General features: G+C 35.2%; 1 protein-coding gene across 1 annotated transcript in view; it reads left to right on the forward strand.

Annotated features, from left to right (window-relative positions):
* MED25 (Mediator complex subunit 25) overlaps positions 1-19,078 on the forward strand; it is a 130,999-nt gene that overhangs the window by 28,284 nt on the left and 83,637 nt on the right. The window contains exon 5 of the mRNA XM_071586529.1: positions 3,154-3,299. Within this exon, the coding sequence (XP_071442630.1) occupies positions 3,154-3,299 (146 nt within the window). The remainder of the gene's footprint in view (positions 1-3,153; positions 3,300-19,078) is intronic.

Here is a 19,078-nt window from a genome sequence, read left to right on the forward strand (position 1 = left end):
TTTATGGTAGAAACGACTCTCATTCCTACCCCTGAAACTGAAGTTAGGCTAATAGGTAGAGCATTCAAATTCAGCCTATGATACTCAGAATTGCAGTAGACCGTAACTTTGTTGAGAGACAAATCTTGTATTTGCCTTAATTTTGTAGTGCTAATTCAGTTTTGTGTATATAATTCTATTTTGGAAGCCCACAAAGCTCCACCTATATTTCTGTTTTTATTTATCCTCCTGCAGCCTTCATACCATGAAAATTTCTTATGTTTGTGTCGAGTTACCAAATTTGCCATAGTGCCTAATTAGTTCCACAGTCATTGCTTTAGGTATCAGCCATGTATTATGACAACTAATTTCAAAATATTCTTAATATTCTTCCTATACTATTTGTGGGATTCTTAAATATTTTCACCGGCCCCGGTGCCAGCCGAGAACATCCTCGCCTGCCAACCCAGAGGTTGCAGGTTCAATTCGCGCCTAGGTGGATTTTCCTCAACCTAAGGCTTGGGTTTATATAATTGTCCTCAATGTCGTGTCTAAGGCTTAGGTGGAAGAAGGGACTATTAGTCTCAATCTCGCCTAATTAAATTGATAAATAAAATATAAGTTTGTTCAATCAAGAATGTAACTAAATGTAATCATAAACTTTGTAGCTGTAGAATTTGTGTCAACATTCAATGTTATATTTTTAGACTAATGTGTAATGTGTGTGTAGTGTGAGTTTCATTGATTTGACTGAAATAGTGTGTCAGTGGTAGCCATTGCTAGTTGGAGCGTGTTCAGTTTGCTTAGGAGATGAGCAATACCGTTCAATGAATTTTGACTGGACTAATCGTCATCCGAGGCCAATGTAATGCTGGAGGAGGCGAATGGAGAGTCTGCTCTTCACTAGAGCACAGTTTGAAGAGGGGAAACGATCAATTTCAAAAGAAGGTGGACCGGAATCTCCAGTCTGATTAAAGTAAACATCAGCCCTGTGACTGCCATCGAAAGAGAAGACCATTGAAAAGACCTAAGAGCCGTGGTGTAAATTTAATTGGGTGCCACCTACAAGTTTGTATTGGAAAGGTTACCCTGGAGATGTGTTTGTGCACTGGGGGTTCAGAGACTGCTCATACCTGAACGACTGGACATTAGTGTGCAGGATTGTTGGAAGTTGAAGTTGTTGTTACAGGAAGAAAAGGGGTTTCATTTGAAGGTTATCACTACTAATGAGACTTTGCTGTGTCATGTTTGTCCCGAATTCAAATTGCACACCATGAAAAATTGGAAATAGTAAAATTTTCATAGGTTGCCATTCTAAGACTGCTAAAACCTAAACAACAGGACATTCATGTGCAGGTTTATTGGCAGTTAAAGTTGATGTAACAGGGAGATGAGGAGTATTATTTTGAAGTTTATCACATGGGTACTGTGCCACGATAATGCATGACTGCATATCGCAATGGTTGTTGCTGAAGGCCTCGGAAAAGTCCATGTGAATTGTGTTCCTCATTCTCCATGTAGGCCAGATCTCCCTCCCTGTGAATTCTTCCGGTTCCCCAATGTGAGGAACAATGAAGGGGAAACATTTTTAATTATCACATGAGGTGAAGGTGGTAATTTTGAAGGCATTATCAAAAAATGGCATTCAGCATGTCTCCAAAAAGAAATATAGGTATGGCAAGTGTATTCAATTCAATGGGGACTACTTTTAGATGGTCCATCAACATTTGGAGGATGAATAAAGATATGTGAATAAAAAATATAAATCTTTATAACTCTGGACACTTTTAAAATTGTTTTGGTTGTTTGTGGGACAAAATGAGGGTCTGTTATAGTTTTCTACTAATTGAAATGAGCATCATTCTTAGTTAGAATAATTCAAATTCTCTCATCTAGTATTACTCCATACATTAATCTCATGGGAAAGCACGTCAACATTTATATTTTAACATGCAGACTGTGAAAAGGAAGTTAGGCAGTGGGAAATATCAATATTGTTAAGTGTAATTGAGAATTATTGGTACAGGGTGCGGCAACATATTTTCCTACTTTGAAAGTTCCTGTTTTTCATTTGAAAAAATTGAATTTATGTTGCTGCACCCTGTATTTCCTTCATATTTCAACTTCAGGTATTAATACGCTTGATGATCTATGCAAGGTTTGTCCAAGCCAAAAGTCCACATTTAGTGGTCCAGGACAGTTAAGAATTTAGCCCAACAAGCAGTTTTTAACTAAAATTCTAAATTAAATAATTGAGTGGTGTTTTCTGAATGTGGGAACATTATTTTCAAGGATGAAGTATTCCAAGAATAAATGAAAAACAAAATATATGATGAGCTCACTGAAACTTCCATTGAACCAATTGCCGAATCAAGGAGAGTTTCCAAAGAAGTGTCTAATATCACAATGATTTTAGGCTCCACTTTTATCTTGTATTTCTGTGATAAAAATGTTTAAATAATGGCATTTTAATATGCAGATGTAAATATTTTCTCTATTTGCAAACTAATGTCATGGTCAAAAGATAGTCGGCATTTTTAAAAACAAATGTACTTCTTATGGTTGACGAATATAACAGTGGATATCATGAAAATTAGCCATAGGTCTTGGTTTGCTTAACAGCTCTCATTGGTGTTTGTATTGTGTGGGGCCAAAACAATTCTTCTTTCAGTATGGCTTAGGTTACCCAAAATTTTTTTATTTAATGTATTTAACCTTATTTTAAGACACATTGCAAAACCAAGATGAATTCAATGAAATCATTTTTAAAATTTCCATCACACAGCCTTTAGCTATAAAAAAATTGCTGGATATGATATATGAAGGTAGATACAAGTATTCTTTTTTTATCCATTTAATTTCTTGTTAATGGTTCTGTAAGTTAGTTTTGTTAGCATATGAATTGACATGTGAATGTGCAAACAGAAGTTTTCAATGGTACACTTATTTTTGTGCTATCATTCTTTCGTTTTCTGCTCTCTTTGTAAGGAAGGATTTTAGTCAGAGTTGCTTTCTTATATAGTTGTAGAAATATGCTCCGAGTGGGAACAAAAAGTCAAATTGATGAATCTGATACTTCTGTTATTCATAGTATTAGAACATTGAATCATTTTTTAATATTACACATTGAAATAATAAATATAGTGTTATTAATTTACACTTATTTCATTGCAGAGGGGAATCAACTTATCTATCATGTCTCCCAGAAAAATACCTGCTCTCTTCAAACTCTTTGACAAGGCTGGTGGAGATTTGCAGGCTTCGCAGACCAAAAATTACACTAAAGATCCCCGGCATTTGGTTCTTCTGAAAGGTTTTAGGTATGTAGTTTTTAAATTTGTTGCCTTGCAGCTTATTTAATATTTTAAATTGTTTGTTCATTTTACTTTCATAATTTTGGTTGTTGCCTATGCCAAGTGTAATGGAAGTTATTTTTCAGTCCATCGTGGCACAATTTCCGATATGAGTTCAATCAAATTCCTTTCATAATTTTATTGGGATGAAGTGAATTTTCTTAATATATCTTTATGTCCAATGGTGAAGGACTATTTGCATGTTTGATCTAACTTTTTTGATTGAATTCACTGTTAGTGTGGTTTTGCTAATCTGTAGTAGAAGTCAAGGTATCCAGCACTCCTGGCCCATCAGGTCTAATATCCTGGTTAACTTTAGGTCTTGTATAAATATATATATATATTTATATATATATGTATATATATATATGTATATATATATATATATATATATATATATATATATATATATATATATATATATATATATATATATATGTGTATATATATATATATATATATGTATATATATATATGTATATATATATATGTATATATATATATGTATATATATATATATATATATATGTATATATATATATATATATATATATTTATATATATATATATATATATATATATATATATATATATATATATATATATACGGATAATATATATATATATATATATATATATATATATATATATATATATATATATATATATATATATATATATATATATACGGATAATATATATATATATATATATATATATATATATATATATATATCCGTATATTGTTTTATTTCATAGCTATTGTGGTGGTTCTTACAATAGAATTACTATTCATATTGTAGCTAACTTTACCTGAGGTAGAGGTGATCAATCAGAATACAGTAAAGAATGAAATAATTTATATTTACAAAGTTCATGAGAAAGCGAAATTCTTAGCATTGCATTATTCTGTTGAGTGTAGGTGCTAATTTATTTTTCCTTGCTAAGAAAGTTAGAAATTGGTGTTGATGATCTTTGATGTTATAATCATATCTTTGATGGTTATTAATCGATCTCATAATTTAATATTCTTTCTCTCTTGGTTCTCCATGGAAGTTTTATATTGTGTTAAGATTCCGGACAACAGTCTTATTCTAACTTTAAGTGCATTGATGTGCCAGCACATCTGCTTGCCAATCTGCTTTTGCTTTCTTGCTTTGGGACATTTAATGAAGTATTTATTTAATGGGATCATCTGCTTTTTGTGCTGGGGTGAAGCACTTAGTGGCAATGGTTAATTAGCACATGCTTACATCAGAACTGCACCTTATAAGCTTTGAGTTCTAGATGCGTGAATTGGTTGGCCAGAGTGCTTCAACGCAATGAACCATGATTTGTAACAAATAGTTAGATTCAACAGTGGTATAACCTCGGAAGATCATACTTTTCTTTTGCAACAGATCTCTGTTTGGTTTGCTCGGAAAAATTCTTTTAGTTTAAATTGTTGATGCTGAATTTGTGCTATTATTATCTCACTGGATCTGTACTAGAAGCTCATGGTTCAGATAGTCTCTCTCTGCATCTTCACATAGTATGGCATGCTTGAACAATGAAAATTCCAAGAAATTTTTGTAAATATTGAATGCTAAAGTTGCAATTTTCTCCTGATGAAACTATTGATGATATTCAGTTTCTTTTAATATTTAATATTCTACAAAGCTCTATTCCATGCAATGTTTTTTTAGAACATTTGAAGGACATGTAAAATGGTATTCCTCAAAAAAGAGTTAAAATCTCTCAGGCCCTCAAATACAAAGCAATTCTAGACTTGCTAATGTGGAACCATGAGGTTGTGTGCTACATAAATAAATTGCTTCGATGAAAAGCATAATTTGTTAAAACTATGGACAAAAATATTCTGAAGAGAATAAATTGTCAAGTGTAAAATTATAGTCATTATGGGTGGTCATCTCATCCATGTTGCATGCCTCCTTTGTCAAACATTGTTTTGTTCAAATTGGCCTGTGGTTAATAATTGTTACAATTTGAGGTCTTCATTTGGAGCATTTCTGTTACAGTTATAATTCTGATCATGTAAGTGTCAAGTTAAATGTTAATTATCATGAAGAAGACTTTGTCTTCCCCAGGTACTTGAAATAAGCATTGCTAATTTGGTACTAAATTTCTTCGCACTACCATCTAATATCAAAATACAGGATAATTGAACCTTTTCCTAAGCCTAACTTTCTGACCCAGGTGGCTAATTTAATCCTATATATGTAGTTCATAATACAAAAAGCAAATACTTGACAACAATTGAAAACTCTAAATTCATCCTGGTATAAAGTATAAGAATGAGAATGGCTTGCTAACTAGGAACTGTGGGTTTTGGTTACCAGGCTGATTGAAGGAAATAATAAGTCCATTGTAGTGACCGATGGAAACAAGAAGTCTCAACCCAGACTTGCACTGAGAGTCGAGAAATACAAGTATGAAAGTGCCAAACAGTCTAGTTATGTCTCTGAATTTATTTCACCCAATTTAAGATCATATTTTAATGAATATTTTTAGATGTAACAAACATTTTACAGTTACTAAATGATGTGAAAAAGTGCATAATAATGGGAGGATGAGTATCATGCAGCAGTTAATGTATTATCATTAATAATCAATCAGGTGATGTAGATTTGTTAAGCTAGTGTTGTTCATTAGTATTCCCACCAATAACTACCATTCTATTGGTGTTCATTTCTGATAAATATTCAGCATGAATGGTGTTTGTTGTTTGCCTGAAAGAGCACAGATTTTGTGAGTTTTAATCCTTTGTTAATAGCATTACTTGACTCATTGTGATGCAGCAATTACAATTAGCATTAGATGATTCAGAAAAACTTATATAAAGAAGTGAAATTTTTGAAAATATTTCTTGTTAGGCCCTTGGGTTGGGCAATAGAAAATCATTTTTTTATTCAAATTGAAGCAATTCCATGAAATTTACTGTGGCCGTAATCCTTATTAAGAACAAAAGCACTGTATTATGGACTCCTGAATGGAAGAATTTCTAAAATTTTGGTATTTGAAGTAAGGATGAAACCCCTTAGTTGCCAAAAAGCATAGTTGCAGAACATTTAGTATTTTATTTTTAACTTAACCTTCCATAAATGAAAAATTGTGATTTTTCCATTATTCAGCATTGAGTGCAGATCTCAGACTGTCTTCCACTGTCCTCGTAGTAAATTATTATCACAGTTATCAATAAATTTATTCAATAATTGAGAAATGCATCAGTTGCATTTGAAAACATATAATGTAAAAGGTTTAAATGTAAAATAATAGGGGACGAGTCAGTCTAGGGGTTGGACTTCTGACCGGAGGATCCGGGTTCGGTAATGGGGCATACCTCTCAAGCACCCTCTGCTCCACCCAAGCTGAGTGATTTTGTGAGTGCCAGGTCTTCCTGGGAAACCATAGCCGGCAAAGGGAAAGGAACTGATCCCCCTACCTTGATGTGTGAATTTCACTCGCCATCAGGTGAACTCTAGCATTGCATACCAAACCATCCTTCAGTGTGATTACTGTTTATGATTATTGCTCTTCATGATCCTCAAAGAACGGATAAACATTTAAGGGAGTCCTGCTGTGCAATCTTGGAAAAAAATAAATATGTTAATTCACTTTGAAAACCCAGGATAGAGTTCTAGAAAGTTTCATTAAATAGGTATTCCATGTATGTGTGTTTGGTTCAATAAGTTCTTAGGAAATAATAGAAAAACAAATTATTTTGGCTAGTTTTTTTTTTATTTTTCCACCTAATTTCCTTTTAGCTCGATACACATTTCCGAGTATTTCTCCAAGTCTTTTAAGGCTGCCAAAAAGTAGTGTGTTGGAAGGTCTACAAAATAGACATCTGTGTTGGTGATTACTTACTCATTCGATGTCAATTGTTTCCCGCCAAGTTATTTTTCAAGTTTGGAATCAAAAAAAGTCGCTGGGGCCAAATATGGTGAATACATTTGTAATAATTCAATTTTTAATTCCTTAATTTTCACAATCGAAACTATGCAGTTATGCAGCCATGCATTGCCTTAATGGAATAGAATTTTTTTCTTTGCCAAATGAGGATGATTTTTCTAGATTTCTTTGCTCAGCCAATGCAACAGCAATGCATAATATTCTTCGTTTATCATGTGTTCATTTTTGCTAGCAATCAATGTAGATGATTTTTGTGTGTGTCCTAAAAAACCGTGGCCATCACCTTGTCAGCTGATTTCACCATCTTTGCCTTTTTTGGAGTCTACTGTTTTGACTGTTCCTTTATCTCTGGAGTGAAGTAGTGTATCCATATTTGGTCCACAGCTATTGATCAAGGCAGAAACTCATCAGGATTGAGATGGAAAAGTGCCGAACCACCCTCTGAATGGACCCCATGATTGTATTCATTCTCTGCTGAGAGCAAACGTGGCATCCATCTTTCTGACATTTTTTTCACACCCTAATTTTCGTGCAATATTGAAAACACTGTACCTTGTGGTATGCCTGTGAACTTGACTATTTTGCACACTTAGATTTTCGGGTCACTCAAAACTGCATTGTACATTTTGTTAATCGTGTCCGAGGAAGTTGCTTCTACCAGATGTTCCAAATGATGTTCATCTTTTGTGGAGATATGGCCACGTTTAAACCCGTTTACTAAATTGTAAACAATCACAAACACAGGAGCAGTTGGCTTTGATCACTTTCGCTGCTAAGCCTTTCAAAAATAAGTGTCCAAACTCTGCACAAAATTCATTCCATTTTTCTAAATAAACAAAAGTTTGTTGCTTCTATCAGTTATGAAAATTGAATCACATGATTAGGTTAGCCCTTGTGAGTTTTGCCAAACCACGTTAATTTTGCCAAAGAACTGGTATCTGTTATTCTGTTATTAATATCAGCTAAAAGACATGTTGACTTGCATAATGTTTACATTTTCAAGCCCACTCGGGATTGATATGTACCTGGCCACTTGGTTACAACTCAAATACAGTGGAACAACATACTATTGGCATAACTCTCTCCCCAATTTTTCTCATGAAGTGAAACAATTGTTAAGAATTTTGCATGTAAATAAATGTGAAATACAATAATGTGTTCCATGTCAAAAAAATAAATCATGTTTAAGGTTTATTTAAAGAAAATTAAATAAGGATCGTAGATCATGTCATCTTTTCTTTTATCATTGAATGAAGCAACCAGGAATGGTAACTCAGTTTGTAAGAACAATCAAAATTAAAATTTAGTTTGTTATTGATGATATGTATCTAATTCCTTTTTACTAGAAAGCTGTCTAGAAGCATTTGTCTTTGCTGATTCTTCAAAATTTTATGAACATGTGACTCAGCAGTGGCATTAAATAAATTTCTGGTGTGCATAGCTACTGCCTTATCAGGCCAAGACTTCATATGCATGGTATGATGCAACAGCTTCTCATGTCCTCCAGATCACATTTGGCCTGCTGGTTGGGAATTGATGCTTCTTGAAGGCTGGTGGAATGTCTGATTGTAAGCAAGCCAGGGCTTGACTTTCAAATTGCCACTTGCATTGGTACAAAGAGCGTGAGCCAGTGTGAGACAGCCTTTCATTACCTTGTGGCCAGGAAATACCTTCTCCTCGACTGTTATGTGTACAAATATAGGTTTGCTTTGGCATCATCTTCCAGAAGAGACCCATCTCATCACCATTAAAAACCTGTTGTGGCATGCAACCCTCAGAACTTACTAGTTTCTTGAAGTCACCGATGAAGTTCTCTTCTGCCTTTTAGTTGAAGTTTGCTGCTTTACTCTGTCTTATGCTTTCCATGGATGATGGTTCATCTCTTAAACTTCTCAAACTATGCATGGCTACCAATACTTCACCAGCCCTTGATGAACCGGGCATCTTCATAGCGGGGTTGGCAAAAATCACTTTCTATTTCTCACAAATGGTATTCTTGTTGATAGTGTCACATTGCAAATACTTTTCATTGATAAATATGAGATACAACCTTTCAACATCATGAAGAATATGTAACTGTTCTCTAGAAATTCTTATCATTCTTTTTTAAGCATCTATCTCCTTAATTTTCTCCTTTTTCTTGAGGATAGTGCAAATTGTTGATGTTAACTGATTGTATATGTATGCTAAATCAGCCACACTCACATTTTGTTCCAGCTTTTCAGTGGCTTTTACTTTTCATATCTACAATTGTTTTCATTTCCTTATGGCAGTCTTCTTGTGGCTTTTCCTTTGAGGACATTTTAAGGACTCAAGGACAAAATATTATTGAACTTCACACAAAAAATCGCAAATAATGCCTGAAGACAAGTTGGAAAATTGTGTGATCACCAGTGGCACTAACATGTAAGCGGAATGAGTGCTAAACACAAACTGAAGCAGCAGGTGCACAATCATTACGGTGGTTCCCCTCTTCTCATCAGTCTTCATGCAAAAAGCCATTCTTTAATCTAGTCATTTTTAGTGAACATTTTTTTACTCTTTATACAAATCACTCACTTTGCAAGGTGCTCACTGAGTAAGGATCCACTGTAGCGGAAACCATAACTTATTAGAGCTGAGCCTTATGAAAAATGAACCTTTTTCCCACACCAAGAGTGCCATATCTTGGATTTTCAATGGAATTATTGAACAACACATGTAATTAATATGGACAATTAATTTATTGCAAGAAATTATAAACAGCATATATTACTAAGTTCCGTGCTGTAATTTATGACATTTTATTCACCTGCTACGCAGATGAACTTGTTGAATTTCTCAAAATAAACTGGGTGTCATTTAGATGTTAAAATATTTCGTGCAAACGAAAAAGTGAAATTTTGCTGGTAGATGTAATATTTTTCTACACTTAGGAGGAATTTCACCCCTCCAACTTTTCATGCAATCAATAATGCTACCCTTTTGTTCTTCAGTGGATGGTGCCCTTTCTATTGCCATGCTAGCAGTGGGCAGAATATTATCTTTTCCTTCTCAATTGGTTGAAGTGTCAATGTACCTATCTGTACTTCTTCTCTTTTGACCATTTTATAGTACGATTGCTTAAATGCCTTCTGGGAACTGAATTTTTAGTGGCTCTCCTGTGCATCAAAAACAGTCCCATTACCAGTTGAACTCATAAAGAGTAAAGATTATTTTGAACACATGTATTTTCTCTGAAAGTGATCATTGAGTGATTTTTTGGCAATTACATTCAAAAGTGTAAAATAGCTTCATATACTACTAATACATTTTCTATCATGGAGATAACACAGTATATAACAGCCAATCCTGTAAATCAACTCCCCTATATTTTGGTTATCAGGTATATATTATGAAATCTGGTAGCAATTTATCGTTTTTTATTTTGCCCTTTGGCAAACTGCTCTGTTGTCATCACGGTGAAATTAAAAAAATGTTACCTTTGTTTTGTAGTGACACTTCATCGCTGATATGAATGCGGATGTCCGAATATTTCTCCTTTTTGTAGCCTTTATCTTTATGCAGTTTGAGGTGTCATTTCATTTTGATGAGCTAGTTATGCACCCAAAGTATTACTCCCTCATATAGGAGTGGCTGAGTGATTTGGAAAAAAATTCTTCTTGTCTTGTTAAAATCTTTAAAAAAGTGACAAAAACTCCATAAGGGGATGTTTATTAATATAAACTAGAAATAGTCATGTATAAATGCTGCATTCAAGACAAAATTCATGGGTTTTAACCAAATTGAGTTGCCTGGGGATGCTTTGATAAATGAGGAATGCATTGTTATAATGAGAGAAGACTGACTGTGATGAATAGAATCTGCGATTGGAGGTTTTCATCTAGGAATGCAAATGTTGAAATTTTTATTGAGATCAGGAATGATGAGAAATATTTGCTTTAGCTTTGCTGGTTCCTAATGTGAATATTTCTTTTCGTTATCGTTTAAACAGAGAAATTAATACAGTAGAGCAAATCTATCAAGACTCTTCTCCTAGGCCTTGCTTAGAGAGGATTTTTTGTGAAATTAGAGTGGATACTTGGCTTTAAAATGATATCCATGAGATTAAGTAAGATCTTGAAAGATCAGTGCACCTGTCCCTTGCACTTCATCCGCAGAAGTGCTTTTCTCTGACTGCACTATAAATTACCTAAAAACAAATTTTCATTCTGGTCACTATATTATTCTATATTTGCAATTATTTTATCTACAATTTTTTAAATCATTCTATCAATGAAAAATGAAAATGATTTAGCCATGGTTGTTTATTTTCAATTTTAGATTGATGTTTGCCTCTAAAATTTTCCCTCACCCTCTCTAATCACAAACATCGCATTAACTATACCCACAATACCATTACCACTCTTGTCATTAGCGCAGCTGCATCCATTCCTATGCAAAAGAAACTATGGCTGCCTTTTTTCTTACTTGCGAATAAACTTGCAGTTGACCCAATCTCACGCAACATTTCTTCCTCTGTAAACTATGCCCACCTTTTTCTACTGGTCAATGGCATTAGGGGAAGTGTCTTTTTTGGAAAATATGGAATCTCTTAAGGAGAGTGCATTACTTGCTTGCTTGCCTGCTCAACCATTTAAATAGACTTCAAAAATATCTCCTCATTGGAAGCATACATGATTGGATATTGGTGTGTCCTTGATGATTTCTTAATTTCATGTAACTCACATAGTAAGTCCTTCCCTGTCTGTTTGTGTGGTGGCAATGAGGCACTTACCCTGGCAATGCCAGGTGAAAATTTTAATTTTTTGAGAGGGAATCGGGAAAGAAAAAAGGTTACGTTGGGTATCTACAGGTATCAAAATACAAATATACAATATAGTGGAACCTCGCTTGAAGAGAATCTTTCATTTCAGACTGTTGCTCATAAAGCAAAATACTAATTTAGTGAAACAATTTTTCCCATATAAATTAATATAATATATGATAATGCATTCCATGCCATAAATATAAATTATGTACAATGTTTATTCAAAGAAAATTATATAGTCATTGTTTAGGATTGTGAATCATCTTTATAATTTCTTCCATTGTGAAATGAATGAACTTGGAATGCGAATTTAATTTGTAGAAAACAAAAAGTAATAAAAATATTTACTTTATTATTTATGATTCATATCTAATTCTTTTTGGCAAGAAAGCTGTCAAGAGACATTAGTTTTTGCAGATGCTTCAAAATTTTGTAAAAATGAAACTCTTCATTATCATTAAATAAATTTGTGGTGTGTATAGGCCTTGCCTTTTGAAGGTGATGTTTCTTGGTCCATTGATGTTCCTGGCATCTCAACGAGATCAGCAAAAATCACTTCGGCCTTTCACAAATGATATTCTCAATAATAGTGTTACATTGTAATGGCTTTTTATTTATCTATATTAGAAGCAATCTTTCAATATCCAAGAGAATTATTTAACCATTGTGGAGGTATTTGTGTCACACTAAGATGCCAGTGGAATAACGAACGGAGGTTGCTGGAGCACAATCATTCTGATGATTCCCCTCTCCTAGTCACTTGTCATGCAAGAAGCAGCGTGTGATGCTAGTCATTCTTTATGTAAAATTTTTATGTAAAAATGTTTTTTTGTGTTGTGCAAATTACTCGCTATGCGATGTGCTTGCTAAATCATGTTCCACTGAAGCTGAAACTTTAATAGCAGTCTAGTGATAAATGATGCTTATCAAAAGCAGAACTTTCCTGACATAATGAGTACCTCTTGGATTTTCTGAGGAATTATTAAATGACACACCCAAGTAATATGGGAAAAAATTTATTGCAAGAAATTGCATATATTACTAAGTTCCCTGCTGTGATTTATCATTAATCACAATCAATTGATCAATCTCATCACAAATAAAATGTCTGAATACAAGTTTAGAAAAATGTGTGAATAGCCCTCTGGTTTGAATTTCACATGTTGTTGGGTTTAGTACAAGTTGAACTCTACCCTCACCTGTCAAAATGGCCTTTGGGTAGAAAACTGCTTATGGTTTAGTGGATGAATCAGTAGTCATGGTCAGTAAGCAGTGATAATCAGAATATGTAGGAATCCATCTTTGGGTAAGATGGCCTAAAAAATATACATAATACCCCATGAATGTACTGTAACTGGGAATAGGTTGCTTATAAAAAATAAGTTGTCACTAACACAGGGAATGGAAAAGCATCCCTCCTTATGGTTGAAGACTTGTGACCCATTGGTCATTACAGAAATCTCATTTCACTGCAAGCATGGAAAAATGACTTTAAAATGCTGCAGAATTTGGAAGATGATGGCAAATCAATAATACGTATCCTGAAAAAAGAAATTTGCCTATCTTTTTCTATTTTTTTGCTGAAACAACAGACATGATAGAGTAAAATATTTTGAATATTATGAGGACCAGTTAGTCTAGGTAAATAAATTTAATTACGTAAACAACATCTGATACATAATGGTCACTTTATTGTTGGCCTGTATACATCAGGACATTTTCTGCAGTCATGAACATTCTGTCCACAGGATTTCATATTTTTGTTCTATGCTAATTAATTTGTCATATATAATGATTTTCCAATAAAGTGTGACCATCAATTTTTTATTTCTGTAACCCTTTGTGCAAAAATTTAGTATTTGTTTTGGTTAAATTTTTAGCTTAATGTGTATGTGGTAGAATTTTCATTGATTTGTTTGAGTATGTTGTAAGTGGCTGTCATTGCAAGTTGAAACATGCTCAGTTTGCTCATGGGATTAGTAAAATAGTTCATTGAATTTTGCCTGATCTTATTATCATCCAAGGCTTATAGAGAGTCAGTTCTTCCGTAGAGCACAGCTAGAAGATGGTTTAGCATGTTTAAAGAGGGTAAACGATCAAGTTCAAAGGAAGGTGGACCTTGAGGCATGTCTACCATTGGGAGAGGTCATTGAATAGAGTTAAGAGCACTATTGGGAATAGTGAAAATTTCATTGGGGCCACACATATGTTAGTAACAAAAAGCTCTGGGGATGTGATTGTGTACCTCCCGTGGGTTTGGAGAATGCTCATACCTGAGCAACTGGATGTTTGCGTCCTGGGTTGTTGGTGGTTATTACAGGAAGAAGAGGTATTTCATTTTATGTTTATCACCACTAATGAGGCTTGGCTGAATCATGTTGATCTTGAATACAAATAGCAGAACTCTGTGTAGAGGTTTCTGGCTTTGCTAACATTAAAGAAATAACTTTGGTGGTTCTGCTGGGAAAGTTATGGTGATAACATTTTTCAATATTCATGGAATGGTGTATCAGTATGTCATACTAGAACATTCTAATTTCTAAAGGGAATATAGGACTGTACTGGAAACTCTCCAAGGCCATATCAGTTGTACATAAGCCCAGATATCATAACGGGGAAGTCGAGTGGGTAAGGCTTTGGACTACTCCCCTAAGGGCCTGGGTACAATTTTTGGGCATGTCTCTGTGCACCATTGGGTTCACCCAAGCTGTGTGGTTTATGGGGGACTGGATCTCCTGGGAAGCAACAAGTGACACGGAGAAAGGAACTAGTCCCCTTTCCCTGATGTGTGAATTACGTATGCTGTTGGGCTTAGTATTGGGTGAACTATGCCCTCACCTTTCAAACAAACCTCTGGTTATGTCAAAGCAATATGCTGGATATCCAAGTAACCAGCTGACTGCACCACACTAAAGCACATTATGTATTGCCATTGTTGCTGCTAAATATTTCACAAAAATCAATGAGACGTGTCTTCCTCATCCTTTCTGTGCTCCAGATGAAGTCTTATGCGACTTTATCCTGTTCCCCAATCTGTAAGAGCATCCTCGTGGAGAGTGTTTGTGATCATCAGAAGTAGGGTAGGTGAACTGGACACATTTTGACTTGCAATGGCTGCTACCGATGCAATACTGGAATAAAAATCAAAGAAACATTTACCACATATAAACCATAAACACAGTAATCAACCCGAAGGTCGGTTTGGTAGGTGATGGTAGAGTTCACCCAGTACTAAGCCCTATACGGCGTGTGAATATTCACACATCAGGGTAGGGGGGCCAGTTCCTTTCCCTGTGCCGGTTATGGTTTCCCTGGAAGACCTGATACCCGAAAAATTACATGGCTTGGGTGGAGCTGCAGGTGCCCAAAGTACCTTGCCCGAGAATCGAACCCGGGACCCTCCGGTCAGCAGTCCATCGCTCTACCCCCTGGACTACCGCGACCCACTTACCACATATATACATAGGAAATTAAGCATAAAATATCCCTGAGTCAATTTTTTGCTAAATGAATTATGTGACTAAAAGTGCATATGACCTCTTAATTAAACTACAAACTTTTATTGTGAGAGAAATTGCTCTCCTCTGCATGCATCATTGGCGTATGTCATGCTCTTAAAAATTGCGTGGTCTTGATTATATTTCTCATTTCCATCCCAAAAAGAGAGTTAAGCCGCTGAAAATTCTTTTGTCCCTGTAAAACTTATAAGACTTTTTCAAGAATTAAAAGTCACACAAAATCGTAATGCTCGTATTTGACCAGTTCATTATTAGGCTTGATGTGCTGTCTTTAAGTATGATTCTCATTGAAATATTGGTCATTCTGCAGAGCAGTTACCATTTGGCCACTTTATACCTGTATAGATGGATATGGATGAAAAAGTGCTGGAATGCATACTTCATTCCCCAAGTTGAAAAATATATTTTGTATAGGTCTACATAGCTCCCCACCAATATGATTTGATCCTTCAATTAAGATGAGCACATTTTTAAATTCTAAGTTTCAATTAAGAGCTTTCACAACTAAGGGAACAGAGAACACCACATTTGCTCTACAAAGACATGAAAAATGCAAGAACCCTTCTTGAATTTTAGCAATCAGAATTAACTCTTAAATTCAGTAAACTCGCGGATATCCATGCTAATTGATGAATGAAGAAACGTAGATGATAGAAAAACTTGGTTAGCTAAAATGTGTGGAAAATATTTCAGCCATTTTAATTAGGGTGAAATAATAGATGCACAAGAACACAGTACTATCCCAAAGTGAATAGTAAAACATAGTTTCCTCTGAAAGCTATATCAATCTCTTATTTAGGAAAACTAATGAATGAATCTAATGGCGAAGCATGAATTTATAGTCATAAATGCCTATAAAAAATGCAGAGGATTTATGACTTATTTGTTGCATATTAAAGTTCGTGGGTAGTTTGAAAGGTTCTCGGAACCATCACCAGATGTCGGCACTAGCAAGACAAGTTTCCCTCGCAGCAATAGGTAATCCTTTATGAGGAAAGGCTTAATTAATACATCAGAGCTCTGGGAAGAGGTCTGAGGTGCAGATGCGTCTCTGTCATTGTTCCCCTGGAGGGATTTGTGGTAGATGGAAAAAATTGAGATTCGAGCAGTGGTTAAACACTTTGTAAAGAAAGGTATTAATGAAAGCAAAGGAAATTCATGCCGACTTTCAGAGCATGGCTCCTTCATATTCAGCTGTTGCCAAGTGGACAAATAAGTCTAAAGTTTGGTCAGGACAGCTTAGATAATGGTCCGTGCATTGGTCAGCCAAAATGTGCCACTATCCTGGAAATTATTGCAAAAGTGCCTAAAATGGTCATGGAGGATCGCAAACTGAAAGTGCGAGAAATCTCTGAAGCTGTAGGGAAGTCATCTGAACAGGCATGTCACAATTCAACCGTGGAATTTGATTTGAGAAAATTATCCGCTAGATGGACTCTTGACGCAGGATCAGAATGGAAAGTTCCAAACAATGTTTGATCCATTTTAAAAGCAACCAAAAAGATTTCCTGCACCGGTTTGTGACCAAAGATGAAGCTTGGGTCCATTACTACGCCCCAGAGACATAACGGTAGTAAGAGCAGTGGAAACATGTTGATTCCCCACCACCAAAGAAAGCAAAGGCGATACGGTCGGCCGAAAAGAAGATGGCTTCACTTTTCTGGGATGCGAAAGGGATTCTGCTGAAGAGTTATCGTCTCACTGATCAAAATATTACTGGACAATACTACGCTAACCTCCTGGACCAACTACAGCAAAATATACATGAAAAAAGGCCAGGTTTGGCAATAAAAAAAGTCATCTTTCATGAAGACAATGCACGCCCCCACATGTCGTTGCCATGGCAAAAAATACATCAACTATGAAATGAATTTTTGCCACACCCACCTTATTCCCCTGATTTGGCTCCATCAGATTTCCATTTCTTTTCCAAGCTCAAAATTTTTCATTATTGGATGGAAATTCTCCTCAAAAAAAGATCTAACGGCCGAAGTGGAGAAGTATTTTGCAGGCCTGAAGGAATCTAATTTTCGAGATAGGATCAAGGCATAAGAGCATCACTGACCCAAGTGCATTAGTGTATAGGGAGCCTTTATCGAAAAACAAAAAAGAGTCACTGAGTCCAGTCATTTTGTTATTTCTCTTCCATTCCAAGAACTTTTCAAACTACCGTCCTACTATCAACTGATGCAGTAGCATTTGCTCGGTAGGGGGCTTTATAGGGTGTGTCGACAGCTACGGTCATTTAGCATTTGCTCGTTTTATTGGAAAATGTGGTACTCTCAGAATTGATGTGCAAAATAGATTAACCTGCTCATGGATAATTGAGAGTTTACTGTATCATTATCTGGTAGCATCGTCAGCCCAATGGGTCTCTTTTAATTGCTCCTGGAATTAGGAAGCAAATGCTTCTCTAGGAGAATCTCCTGATAGGTATCATTTGGTGCTCCAGGAAATCTAAGCAATCATCTCTTGGCTATAGCTTTTGAAAGCAAATTGAAAATATAAGTATGTACTCATTCAGTCTCCTAAAGGGAACAACTTTTAGGCAGTAAAACCTTAAACCAAGTGGAAAGTGGATTATCTAATGCTGAGGTAGGTCTGACCGACTGATGCAGGATATCCAGTCTAAAGGACAAACTCATGAATGAGCTTACTTCAGGCCTTGTACAAAAAGTTAATACCCATTTGACTATCCAATGGAATGCAGGGCACCGTTAAAAGTCCAACTTTTTTTCAGTTTGATAACTCGGTATCAGTGAGGTTAATTCCACTGAAATTGAATATGTTGACTAATTTATTTGGCTGATGGAGTATATTTTGTTTGCTTCCATGGTAGAATGTGGGCTGAACTTAAAATGAGGTCTTCCTTGGTGATGTTATACATGCCAGGGCTTACAAAAAACAGGCCTCATAGCTTCCTTGAAAAAACTGTGCCCTTCATTAGGTACCGGCTCTTTTCAGTTGTGAGTAGGGTGCAAAAAATGATGGAAAACTTGGCCACTTACTCCCATCATTTTCTATCTAACACTGCTATTCGAAAGGAGAATAGCTCTCTGGTTATTAGACTTTGCTGTCTCATTGCATTAATGAGAAAAGCGATAGAAAAGGTACCTTAGATAAAGTGGTTGCCTCATTGATAATACAATGTTTTAAAGGTGTACACAAAGAACTACATCCATGCAAACAAATGGCTGCGTAATTCTACATCAATTCTTGATCAACAAAACTTGTTTTATTATAGTAAAATTAGTTGTAATGCTTAATTTCTTTTAATTGAATTCCATTAACTATGTTAAAAGCAGCCATGAAAGCAGAGCCTCACACCCACTGGTAGTCTAGGTCATCACCCTTGTCAAATCCCAGTACGATAACAATAACTTGGTTCCTTTTGTGGGTCATGTTAAGTCCTGTACTTCGATAGAATCAAATGAACAAATTTTTATGATAGTGATGATTAAATGTCTATCATTGACTGTGACAAAGTCATTTGTTTGATAAATTAGAGATTACTCACACCAGGTGGC

The sequence above is a fragment of the Hetaerina americana genome, unplaced genomic scaffold (genome assembly GCF_022747635.1).
Source record: "Hetaerina americana unplaced genomic scaffold, ioHetAmer1.1.p SCAF_23, whole genome shotgun sequence".
Lineage (NCBI taxonomy): Eukaryota > Metazoa > Arthropoda > Insecta > Odonata > Calopterygidae > Hetaerina > Hetaerina americana.